We start from the raw sequence: 13518 nt of genomic DNA, 5'->3' as shown, positions 1-13518 counted from the left end.
GGATGGATGGATGGATGGATGGATGGATGGATGGATGGATGGATGGATGGATGGATGGATGGATGGATGGATGGATGGATGGATGGATGGATGGATGGATGGATGGATGGATGGATGGATGGATGGATGGATGGATGGATGGATGGATGGATGGATGGATGGATGGATGGATGGATGGATGGATGGATGGATGGATGGATGGATGGATGGATGGATGGATGGATGGATGGATGGATGGATGGATGGATGGATGGATGGATGGATGGATGGATGGATGGATGGATGGATGGATGGATGGATGGATGGATGGATGGATGGATGGATGGATAGCAGCGCCCCCTTTGAAACGGGGTGGTGTCAATTGCAACCATGCTCAGCTTTTCTTTCATTATTTTTGTTCAGCTGTGTTGTCAATTCTCATTAAGGTTCGCCATCTTCTTTCAGTACGGTTTTCTACACTTCTAACCTTATGCCACATCTCTGCTTTTCAGCCAACAATCCTCCAATCGCTTTTTGCTAACTTCCAACGCCAAAGTCCAGCACCCTCTAGTGGTTTCGGCGCAAACCACTGAGCGAGGAGGCAAGGAGAGGAGGCGGCGAAGAGCGCGCTCCGACGAAGGAGCGAGGAGGAACTGGTGCACCGTCAGAACCGGTCACTCGGTGAAATAATGAGCTTAAAGCAGCGTCCTGTAAGCAACGTTAGGAGTGAATTCGTTCGACAGCTACCACATCGTTCTTCTCTCATAACCATCCCCTGGCAATCTTAAGCGCAACACCGCACGCCTGGCCGAAAAGGCCCAGTTACCAGTAACATCGTCACGGTGAGAATGGTCTATACCAGGATTATAGACTTGTTATAGACTCTATTGCCTTCCTGTAGATATTTATTTTTGTCTATTCACAATGTATAGATTGTCTATAGATAAAAGTCTACTAAAAGTGTATGGCCATAAATCTACAGATTGTCTATAGACTGTCTGTAGCACTGTATTTGCTATAGATAGTTCTCCAGTATTTGACTATGCAAAGTCAATAACATTTATAGACAGAAGTCTATAGGCAGTCTATAGAATGTCTGTCATTCGAAGAACTCGTTGTCGCAGAAGTTCTACTGAGTCGCCGATTGAAAATGCTCACCAACGCAAATTGTAGTACACTTGCGAGTCCACCAGTGAGAGTATGGTCATGTAGAGAAAGCCCTCCACCACCATGCTCACGGCCTCGTAGAAGCCAGTCTCGTAGAAGGGCTCCAGGGGGTAGAGAAGGTGTGCAGTCTGGTTATTAGCTTGTGCTGCGTGGCATCAGTTAGATATGGTCATCAGCTTGTGCTTCGTGACATCAGTTAGAGATTTTGATTGCACACACGAAGTGACCAGACATAGTCACACTAGACCACGTCAAATGTGTAGTAGTTACCCCGCAGCCATGTTTGTTGAACCAAATTTTTACCTTTCTCTGGTAATCTTGAGCAGTGCCTTCGCGCCGGTATTACATTATTTGAAATACATTGCGGCATATCGCCCCGATTGTGCCATTCTTAAGGCAGTGCGCATCGTTAACAGAAAAAATATTCAAAACTAATAAATTTGGTATTCCCACTCCTTTAAGGATCCCTGCCAGAGTTTCTAAGGCGGATATAAAATGCGCGCATTAGGCCGAGTCCAGCCTATTCAGCATCAAGTCGCGTACAGTGCCTCAAAAGCAAGCTGACAATTTAGCAATAATTTTTGAAAACTTCCATTTGTTCACCTAGCGGTGACGTCTGGTGCCGGTCTCTGGCGAGCAGTTCTACCTCAAGCCATCACGAGGCTCGCATGACATAGATCTCCGGAGCTTTTCATTGCCTTGCCAAGAACCGTAACGACGTACAGCCTTTGTCAAAAGTCTGGAGCCCAGGGGATTTGCTTCTGAGCCTCGCTGTGGTGTTCGTGACGCATCTACAGCGCTCCAAATTTCCTCTGGGCAAGAAGATTTCTGGTTCTGCCTCCTTCAATGGGTAGGACTTCCCAGAATGCTTCAGGAGTCCCACTGCAAGGCTAAGAAGTAAACCCCCTGGGCTCTAAATCTTTGACAAAGACTGTACTTAGCCGGCGCGCAGCCAGTTGAAGACAGCGGCGTATGGCCCCCACTGTGAACGAGTCGCTAAAGAAAGTAAACAATCGAGCCATGTGACGCATTCATGGGAGGGGCGTAGTCCCGACCTGTAATCATTTTTTTCTGGCTCACTCCGGTGTATGAGTTGAACGGCAAGCGGTTTGAACGCTTTCGTTACTCTGGATGCAACACTGCTGCAGGAACCTTTGACCAGTTACAGCGCGTGCAGCTTCTGCACAACCAAACAGGGAAAAGATTAGTGGAAACAATGGCACGCAGACTACCTGAACCTTGCGTTTTTATAGATTCGTTTAGGTGTGTAGCGATATCTCGCTTGCTATGGCACCTTATGAAAGATGTAGCTGATTTCCACGTATCTTTGGTGTGGTGCTATGACACTCAAAACGCATTGTGGTAAGTGAATGCTAAGCGGACTTTAGCAGAAACTGTCGAAGGCTTGCAATTTCGACGCGTGACCGAGCTCTCCTTGGCCCATTCTAAATAGGCTGAACCGCCTAGCTCGTACGTAATGACTCACCTAGCGTCAGAGCGTGCAAATTTCATGGCAAAAGCGCCATTACTACATTAATGAAATGCATCGAGCTAAAGCTGCCGGAAGTAATGCAGATATATTACTTGGAGTTGTACAGACATTTAGTGCACTTCCTGGGTGTGCTGTGCAATGCGGTGTTTAGCGTTTTAAAGCGACGAAAAGGCTATGAACATATGACGAACGCCGTAAATGCATGTAACCATTATTCCAAGAAGGGAGAGAATACATTAAGTGTAAAGTACACAAAAAACCTGCGCAAGAAGTCAGTTATAGAACTGTTGAAAGTTCATATTGGATAAAAAAAGAGAGGACACCGCTGAAAACGTGCCCTCGTTCCCTGTGGGAAAACACAACAGAAAATGTTCTGTTGTCACAACATTTTCCTGCAGTATTTTGGGCACTGACAACGGAAGTTTCTGCAGTAACAACAGGATTTTCTGTAGTATTGAGCAATCTCCTGTTGTAACGGCAGAGCTAGTTTTGTCGCTACAACAGACAACTTTGCAATACTACATAAAAATCTATCGTAACAACAGGACGACAAAAGTGTCTGTTGTATTATGGGACCAGCTCTGTCTTATTTTGCGACTGGGTTGCCACAGTTACCAGATGCGATCAATGCTGCACCGCAGTATTTAGCGTTAGTCGTCAACGTAGCGCCCTGACGTGGGCCCCTGACCTTCGCAACAACGCGATATGCGTTCGTCGACTGCGAGCACGGAGTCCTGGCATGCCTCATCGAGCAGTTTCCCGCCCGTGATGCAGATGGCGTTGAGTCTCGACAGCAGGATGACCTTGATGACTCCCCGAACCAGGGCGTAGGTGGGGAACCAGCGGAACACGAGGCCCCAGACCAGGAGGCCGGGGGAGTGGGTTACCGATGGCTCCTCCTGAACCAGAACCTGGAGGATCTCCACTCCTAGTGACCCCACTATTCCTGCGGGAAATAGGTGAAAATGGACGGCCATTAGCTTCATATTGTCTTATCTCACTTGCAGGATGGGAGGCAGGGAGGGGGTCGCAGCTACGTCATAATGACCAAACAGCCAGAACACTCACAGATAGGATTACGTCTAAAAATGGACAACATCGTTGCACATTCCACTCATCGCACTCACTAGCGCATGCGCACTCACATCATTGCGCAATCCCGTTATGCCTGAGCCACGGTTCTGCATGATTAAGAAGTGCTTGAAGCTGGGCTTGTTGGTGCATATTCGTGAAAGACATGAGAGCGCAAAACGGCAACACGGACGAGTAAGGGAACAGGACGAGCGCTGCTCCTGTTCCTCGTCCTGTTCCCTTACTCGTAGCAGCGCTCGTCCTGTTCCCTTACTCGTCCGTGTTGCCGTTTTGCGCTCTCATGTCTTTCACGGTTCTGCATGATCCCCCTTTTTTTATCTTCTCTATCTTCGTCTGCACTAACATTTATTTGGCCGCTTCCAGTCAGTGCTGGCGACGAAATGGCCCCTAATTATTCTGGCGCTCATGCGCCACTGTAGTCAAACTCAGGAGCGAAGTAGTTAATCCGTGCTTAATCTCCGGCCACTCTAGTGTAAAAGGAGATTAATTAGGCATCATTTTACCGTAACAAAGATGGAACCCGGGTTAATCACGACGTCATCAATATCGGCCAATCCCACCATGATCACCTCTTCTCTGTCTTCGTCTGCACTATGATTTCTTTGACCGCCTCCTGCAAGTACTGACGACCAAGTGACCCCTAATTATTCCAGCGCACATGCCCCACTATAGTGAAGTACAACTCAAGAGCGAAGCAGTTAACACGTGTTTAATCCCCTGCCACGCTAGTGTAACAGGAGATTAATCAGGCATCATTTAGTGTAACAACGATTGAACCCGAGTTAATCACGACATCATCAATATCGGCCAATCCCACTGGATGGAAAGCCTCCTTCGAAGGTCATTTGCTACTTCGTTCTTGAGTTGTACCAACCCTAGACGTCGAGTCGCCCTTCTCCTGACAAAACGCCCATTAGGGTAGCAGGTGCCAGCAAATGGAAAACTAACTCAAACAGAACAGTGATCGGGATACACACGGGCATAGAATATACTGTACACCGCAGAAATGAAAATAGAGAAAATCCTGGGATGAGAGTGCTTTCACGTCGGCTTGTCGCTAAAGATAGCGCGACCGGTTTAGGCTGGTTCCCTAAAATATCGGAGTCCAAAACAATTGTTTGGACAGATGCTCAGTAGGACTTTTTTCGAGACCTCACTTCGCGTCGCAATCCGCCTAGTCAGTGTGTGGTGTCGTGGAAATTCACATCGTTACCCGACGTGTTTGCATTCATCTTCCCGTAAAAACGTCCTTCAAAGCCGGCAGTTTTGTTATCTCTTGAAATAATACTTTGTTTGCGGCATTTGTTTTCAGGGGACATTGAAATGCAGGTTTTGCATCGAACTGATGTGTGCTGAGGCCTATTTTCTGGGCTACACCATTGACATTGGCTTGTAATGTAGGCGTGCCGGTACTCAACTATGGGGCAGAAACGTGGAGGCTAACAAAGAGGGTTCAGCTTAACTTAAGGAGAGCGCAGCGAGCTATGGAAAGGAAAATGATAGGGGTAACGTTAAGAGATCGAAAGCGGGCGGAGTGGGTGAGGGAACAAACGCGGGTTAATGACATCCTAGTCGAAATCAAGAGGAAGAAGTTGGCTTGTGCAGGGCATGTTATTGCAAGGCAAGATAAACGCTGGTCCTTAAGGGTAACTAAGTGGATTCCAAGAGAATGCAAGCGTAGCAGGGGGCGGCAGAAAGTTAGGTGGGCGGATGAGATTAAGAAGTTTGCGGGAATACGGTGGCCGCAACTGGCGAAGGACAGGATTAATTGGGGAGACATGAGAGAGGCGTTTGTCCTGCAGTGGGCGCAGTCAAGGTTGATGATGATGATGATGATGAGGATGATATAGGCGTGCCATGGCGGGCTGACCTTCTAAGCATATTCATATTTTTCTGTATACAAATATTGGGACCAGGTAGAAATACGATGAAGATTTGGGTGGTGTCAACTTCATGAATACTAATAGTGATTGTGAGGGTTCTTATTTAGTCGTAGAGAAGGCATTAAGCCGTAAGGCTTTCCGTTAAGCAAAAAACCCCTACGTGCGCCGAGCGGCTACCTCTGCGACTGACTGGCCTGAAGGAAGAGTTGCAATTCTTGTCACCCCTACGTGGTCGCGAGCTGGTCACGTGACCCCTGCGATTTGTCGGTGTGAACGCACCTTTGCTGTATATCATCCGGGAACACGTCATCGACGCTGCTATTTTACAAACGGAGTATAATCTCATTTAGGAACACCTAGACTAGACAAGGTCCCTGCTGGTACGGGAACTTCTTGGAGGAGTCGTGCGACAAGAATTGTTGGTGCGTCTTTTTTCTCCGGTATGGTGTGCAAGATAATAGTATGGATATGTCAGGACGTGGAATTCGTCCTCTCCAGCTGAATAATTTAAAATAAGTGAATTTTTTCTCAGGCCATTTCGGTTGTGATTTCAACGATCGAATGATGGGTGTGGCTTAAAAGACGAGTTTAGGTGACGTAAGGCACACAAGGACTGCGATGTCATTATTTACAAAGGTATTAGTCATCTCGCTCAGATTGATGGCTTTACCGATCAGCTTGTGAATACTATTTCAACAACGTAATAAAGTTTTTCGTTAAATGAGAACTATTTTATGGAAAATTTGCTATTGTGATTGCCGGCATATCCATTTGGAACATTTTATCACATGAAATTAAGGAGTCGTTTACTGTTCGGCCTTTCTATCATCGCATTAAACAATATTTAGGCAATGTGATGTGTAGTTCACACACTGGAACGGTAATAACCCTTGTTTAAAGTCTTATTTTGTCTGTATTGCGCACGTAAGTTGACACTTTATATATTTTTGCTCCGTTTTTATTGACTGTTATTGTTACCATTGCTTTTTTGTAGATTGTATTTTTATACTAATTACTTGTTACGCTGCTTCCATTTTTGTGATTTTACCTCACTTGCTTCGCTCCAGGAGCTCCCCCCCCCCCCCTGAAAGTCGTGTACTATGGAACCTCCTGTAAAGATTTTAGTGTATGCGCTATTATTGTGTACGTTACTGAATAAACTTGAACTAACCCTCATGGTAAGAACGCGCGCCACTGAATAATATGTGAGAAAAAATGCAGCGCAACACTGAAACAACCAACATGGAAGCAAGATTCAAGCGATGTGCCTTGTTTGTGTGCTGGTTGTTCTAGTGCTGCGGTGTAATGCTTTAGATATAATCGCTTTTTTTTTCATTTTTTGTGATCACATATTTTGGGTAGGCTTACGTAAGAGTTGGCGTGAAGTAAAATGAAATTAGCAGCCATACATCAGTTCATGTGCGTAATAGGCAACCTCAACTCTCTTCGGTCAAAGCCATCACTTACCTGCGGAAGCCATAACCAAAGCAATATGACAGAAAAAAATTCATCGTTAAATTATTTTCCGCTTGTTGGCACTATCCACGTGACTGTATATGTTTTCTATTGGGCTTTGAATCATTATTGGGCTTTGTTTAATAAACAGAATTAAAATTTGGAATTCCTGCCCTTACAACAATATTGCTCCATACAATTGATTGTTAGTAATCGTACGCTTAAGTTTCAAGCCAGGCAAGCCCAGCACAACAACGTAAATGTTTTGACATCCAAAGTTCATGACCGAGGGAAAAGGTCATTTAAAGTAGGAAAAATACTGAGCAATCTGAAACAAATCAATATTTAGCAGACCAGGTGAGCTGATTAAAAACGCACGTGTTCTGTAGTCGGAAAAGCTTATCCTATTAAAATGAATACCAGGTGGCGCAGCTAAATATTAGCAATTTTTTTTAAAAAACACTGAGTGCCCAAGGCGAGGAAAAGCAATCCAGTGCAGTTGGTTGATTTCATTGATTGGTTTATTGGGGTTTAACGTCCCAAAGCGACTGAGGCTATGAGGGACGCCGTAGTGGAGGGCTCCGGAAATCTCGACCACCTGGGGTTCTTTAACGTGCACTGACATCGCACAGTACAAGGGCCTCTAGAATCTTGCGGCCTCCTTTGAAGAGTTTTTTTTTTCGCACAACATTGTTAGTCAGCTAGTCATCTTTTTTTTTTAATTCTATATTCTTGTTGTTTTTTGTACGAGCGTTTTGTTTGTTTGTTTTTCACTGTATTGCTGCGCTGTATTTTGTGTATTTTGTGTATTATATACTATTAACCAGCACACCAAGAACCCAACAGCTAATAATGTATAACTAGGAGCAATCATTTTTGTATTACTAATTAGTTTGCTGCACTGTACATTTTTTTTTCTTAAATTTTTGTAACCACTCCCCTCTATAATGCCTCTGGCCCTGAGGGTACACGAAATAAAAAAAAATAAAAAATAAAGACTAATTAGCGGATTTTTTATACATTGGCTTCGAAAAAAAAGTGCAAAATTTGGAACTTGGGATCGCCTTGATCAGCAGAAGACTGGAATGTTGGCAACAAGGTACACTTCACGTAATTTTTGTCATAAGCCGAAACGAAACCTTGCGGCTACTGCAAAGGCATAGCCGCGTCGGTGACAGCACTCTTCAGGTGATCAGATTTTGTTTTCAGGTTTTGTTTCTTGGAGAGGAGAAGTAACACTGCTGTCGCGTCGTAGTGTCTATATCTACGGAAATGGCAGCTTGTATACATTTAAGAAAGATACCACCTGGGGTTCTTTACCGTGTGTGACATCGCACAGTACACGGGCCTCTAGAAATTCGCCCCAAAGAAATTCGGCCGCCGCGGCCGGGATTGAACCCGCGTCTTTTGGGTCAGCAGCCGCGCGCCGTAACCACTGAGCCACCGCGGCGGGGGTGGTCGAAATTTCCGGAGCCCTTTACTACGGCGTCCCTCATAGCTTGAGTCGCTTTGGGACATTAAACCGTAATAAACGAATAAACGAATTTAAGAAAGATACAAGCGCTGTGCTTTGTTTGTGCGCTGGTTGTTCTAGTGCTGCGCTGTAATACTTTAGATATAATCGTTTTCAAGACTATTTATTTATTTCAAGATGCCCCTAAAGGCCCTCTTCACGAGGGTATTACATAGAGGGTGGTAAAAATTACAACTTGAATGCATAAAAGGAACATCTAACATGAGTAACAGGGCAAAAAAAGAAGCAAGAAAAGAGCAATAACTGGTAGTCAGCAAGAATCAAAATGTGGCGGAATAAGACGCAAAATAAACAACATAAAAAAATAAGAAAAAACACAAAGATAAAAACAACGAAATAAACAGAACAAAAAGCAAAATTCGAACACATTACGGTGCGCAGAACAGAACTAGAAGAAAATTACACATCGCTTTGATTTTTTAAAAGTTCATGCAATAATGTCGCATGCGTTTCAGTTGCGATTCCAGTATCTATAACATGGAAATTGGCCCTTACTTTCCGAAGACAATATTTTAAAATTTAGGATATTTGTGTTTACTATACAGATTTGCAGAACGAAAAAATTCCACTGCCTAGGTCACATGCCTCTGAAGAGCACTCGGTTGGTTCCACTGGCCTAGGACACTCCGGACACTCCGTCTCATCTGAGAACTTGGTGCAATTTAGTAGGAAGACCTGGTATATCGGCACTGGAACGCTTATGTCAAAAATTTATGTAATTGACTGAAACTGGACCATGACCCATGGATGTGGCTGTGCTTTTGAACCTTTCATTTGTATTCAGTACTTCCCTGGAGCAGAACTGTGTATTCCATTCTACCCCTATTCTCAAATGCTTATTCAAACGTACACACCCTGTCAAATGTATACGGCCCAAGGGGTTTGCTTGTGAGGCCTGCTGAACGCCTCATTATGCATCCTCAGCGACCGTAACCTCTGGAATGAGGAATGGCATCACGTCCTCAATCATGCCAAACTTTGGACTGCTCGATGTGGTAGGGAGTCCCGCTAAACTCCTTAGAATTAAACCCCTTGGGCGGTATACTTTTGACGGGGGCTGTACATGCAGCCACATGAAAACAATCCGGTGCTTCAAAACAGCTCTAGAATGGTCTTCCTGTGACCAGAAGCACATAATCATATTTACTGTTACTATTATTAAGAAGGAGAAAAACGCGTGGCGCCGTGGTGAACTCTAATGGCAGCCAGACTTTGAACAGAACCCACCTGCTAGAAACAGGCCGAGCGCCAAGAAGGAGAAAGCCCAGGTTGGGTTCCGGAAGAGTCCCGAGAACAGGTACGTGAGCGGCATACTCGAAAACGCGTTGGCCACGAACAGGGCCAGGATGGCCACTGCGGTTGGGACAGCCGTTAGCTTTCCTTCTGTGGTTAGGTTCGGCTGAGCATGGGCACATGTTAGACTACAAACTATGTGCTAAAGATCATGCGAGATCTCCGCTAGCGCTAGCTCACTGCATGAGGATTCGACAGTGCTGGAAAGTGGCGACGGCTGAGCGAAAACAGTAGGTGCTGATGAAGACAATGTTTTCTGTCTCTTGTATCCGCGCCACGCACGTTGAATATTTGTTCTTGCTGAATTCATGCAGGAACAATTGGAAACTAGTCGATTACCTTGGGACAATGGCTTGTTAGAAAACATGAACATTTGTTGCAGAGTTTTATAACGGCTGTGTCAGGCCGTTACCTAAAACTCCGACTGAAGAGAGGGAACTTCAGTGTTTTAGGCATTTGTAGGACGTAGTCTTTTTCAAAAGTAACCAGGTTGCATGGTTTGCTAAAAGTAACCAGGTTGCACGGTTTGCCAAAACTAACCAGGTTGCACGGTTTGCTTCTCAGTCGTGTATTAAAGTTATTATGCCGGCCCTCAAGCTCTAAATTTTTGTACGGTAAGGAGGACCCCTCTCCTCACCTTCAAAGAACTTTTTGACCTTCAGGGAAGCCGTGATAGCTCTGTTATACGAATGAGAAGCAAACCATACAGCCTGGCTACTTTTGGCAAAGATTGAACTTATATGAAAGATTTTGTCGCAGGTTGCAGCATTGTATTAAGTGGCAACTCTTGCAGCCTGTTGTTGTTAAACAGGCAGTCTTTTGTCGAAAATGCGATAAAAAATGGGCACATTCTTTTAAAACAATCCCCACGATGAGAATAAGAGCAGCACAAATCGTGGCCTTGACAGGAAGTTATATTCAATTTGGCATAAACATTCAGGCCACAGCGGATTTTGGTGCAGCGCTGTATTAAAACTTGGTCGCTTTGCTTGAGGTTGGGCTACGTTGGCTTGAGTTCCATTTACGGGACTGGGCGTAATATATTCGGTTATTTTCCTTGGGAGAAGCATTAGGTGACCTAATGTTTTTGCTTTCGTATTTTTTGGACGGCGTAGAATGCTGCAAGGTAATTTCGTTGAAAAGGGAAACTGCGACTGTTGCTTCTGGCAACAACGGTTTGGGATATAATTAATAGATACTAGCACTTACTTTATTACTAGCCTTTTAAATTACTATACAGCATTAAGCTATAGTATTAAGAAAGCCTGTGGGTGTAGTTAACGTTGCGTTAAATTATTTCCTAGATGGCGTGCTGTCGTTGTCGTGTCTATAATGGCAGGGTTTGCAGACGCCGACTGCCACAGAAGACTGACGTTGTTGTTCCACCGTGTTTGTAAGTTCTACTGACGGGAAAGCATTCATTTGGTCAAATAGGTTTGTATTTCTACAAAGAAAAGGCGCTTCATCAGATTTTATTTCCGATTTATTTAATGATATTTTATCCCCATGTTCAGAATTTGAGCAGGTTTGGGGAAGAAACGTATACAGAATGAGCTAAATCAGCGGAAGACAGAATTCGAAGGGTAGGAAACGCAAATGCAGACCGAATGGAATGTACAGACTTACGACGAGATAATAGAAGATATAAAATCCGAAATGCAGACTGCAGGGATGAAAATTTTCCAAATACCAGTTCAGGCAAGGAAGTCTATGGAGTGTTAGATTAAGGCCTTATTTCGAGAGCTACGATCATATAGTCCAGAGGCATTGCTCTCTCTTTAAGACTGAAGGAAGGAGGATTTCATCTTGAGAACAATAAGACACGGCCATGTGATTGGTGCATCGGCTTCAGTCTTAACAAAGTACAAGGATTGCTTCAAATCTGCGGCTCCATTTTTCCTAACGAATGCTCTTCTTCAAGATTAATTCTGGCCATGATGCCACCCTCGGCGTGGGCAGGGAACGTACGGTGGTAGCTTATCGTGATCTCCATGTGGCTGAGGAAGATGATGAACATTAGAAGGAAGCTATTGCAGAGCGCCGTGAGCATGTCGAACAGGAAGTGGCCCAGCCAGTAGACGCCACCCGACATGCCGGTCATGAGCTGCAGGTGTTTGAGCCCGCTGCTCCACTCCGCCATGGGGGCGAACACGTGGCTCGCAGCGTAGAAGCTCATCGCCAGGGACACGAAGAACGAGTAGAGCACGCGAGTGATCAGGTTGCGTGTTGCAAATAGGTCGGTCTCGTGGCCGAGGCGGTTGAGACCTGCGAAGCATCAGGAGCACAATTGTCATCGCTGAACATTGTGGTAAAGTATACCAATCGACGAGAAAGATTCTGGACATTTCACGTGTTCCTTAAAGGGCAACTGCCGCACTTTTTTGAGAATTTCGCGATGTTCAGAGATTCAAATCTATATAGGCTGTAGGTAAAGCATGCCAAGGATTTTCCACTAGCATTTAAAATAGTGACGTAATCGATGATTGAATTTTGCGCTTCTCCTCAATGCACCGGAGGAGTACAGGGAAACTCAGCGTGATGTCAAGGAAGGTATCATTACAAATTACCGCTGTCGTCAGCCACAACCTGCCCTGACTCGTTAGACGCTGCCAAACAACTCTCGGCAGGGTTCGCCTTCGGAGGCGTTGGTTTTTTTCCTTCAAAGCAGGCGTTTGTGCGTTGGAGATGTACCGATACCTTCGATGACGTCATCATGCGCCCCCCGCTTGGCGTTGTGGGCTGCGGAGAAGCTTGAACGGCGTCCGGATTTTAATCGGCAATTACTTCACTATTTCAAGTGCTAGCCCCAAAACACCTCGCATGCTTTACCTGCAAGTTTCACACATTCGACCCTCTTCAGCTCGTTGATTTCTAAAACATATGCAGTTTCCCATTAATGAAAGTAACGTATAACGTCCAGGAAGGTAATTTAAGCGAGAATAAGATATGCGTGCAACATGTTCTAAGTACAATTAGCAGCTACAGCTGGTTAATTAGTAGTTACAGCTGAAAAGTCCACCATAACTCAAGTTACGTTCGGTGTACCTCAGGGCACTGTTCTCTTTCGTATTTTATTCATAATCTTAATGACTTACGTGCTGGCATTCCTATTAACATGAGGCTTTTTGCTGATGACTGCGTAATTCGCGAGATGAACATGTAATACTTGACAATGCATTACAATCGGTACCTGAATGGGGCACTAAATGGCAAATGAGTATTAATATCGGCAAATCAGCCCTCTTACGAATTAGCAGGAAACAATGTGTCCGACTTTTGAATCACACCAAAAAATATCGCGCTTCCCACAGTTACATAGCCCAAATACTTAGGTTTAAATTTATCATCTCATCTTAAATGGGACTCTCACTTGAACTTCATTGCGTCATCAGCACTAAAACGACTTTTCTTTCTAAAGAGACGCCTGCGAGACGCACCTTAAGACATTAAATTACTTTCCTACTATACTTTTATCAGACCGCTACTTGAATATGCGAATGTAGCCTGATTTCCATTTACAAAACTAACAAAGAAACTAGAGCGAGTTGAAACGAAAGCTTTAAGATTTGTCTATAACAAATAGACAAATTGACTCACCCACAAAACTGATAACCGCGCCAGGC

At 44.7% G+C, this 13518-nt stretch overlaps 1 protein-coding gene across 1 annotated transcript in view; it reads right to left on the bottom strand.

Annotated features, from left to right (window-relative positions):
* LOC149366988 (phospholipid-transporting ATPase ABCA3-like) overlaps window positions 1–13518 on the bottom strand; it is a 104018-nt gene that overhangs the window by 16921 nt on the left and 73579 nt on the right. Inside the window, exons 20-23 of the mRNA XM_089572464.1 lie at window positions 11864–12160; window positions 9830–9955; window positions 3327–3584; window positions 1138–1291 (exon numbers count right to left, since the gene is read on the bottom strand). Of these exons, the coding sequence (XP_089428590.1) occupies window positions 1138–1291; window positions 3327–3584; window positions 9830–9955; window positions 11864–12160 (835 nt within the window). The remainder of the gene's footprint in view (window positions 1–1137; window positions 1292–3326; window positions 3585–9829; window positions 9956–11863; window positions 12161–13518) is intronic.

The sequence above is a fragment of the Amblyomma mixtum genome, chromosome 1 (genome assembly GCF_055824585.1).
Source record: "Amblyomma mixtum isolate Tamu chromosome 1, ASM5582458v1, whole genome shotgun sequence".
NCBI classification, from domain to species: Eukaryota; Metazoa; Arthropoda; class Arachnida; order Ixodida; family Ixodidae; genus Amblyomma; species Amblyomma mixtum.
The sequence above is the reverse complement of the archived record's forward strand: the minus strand, read 5'-3'. Positions and strand labels throughout refer to the sequence as shown.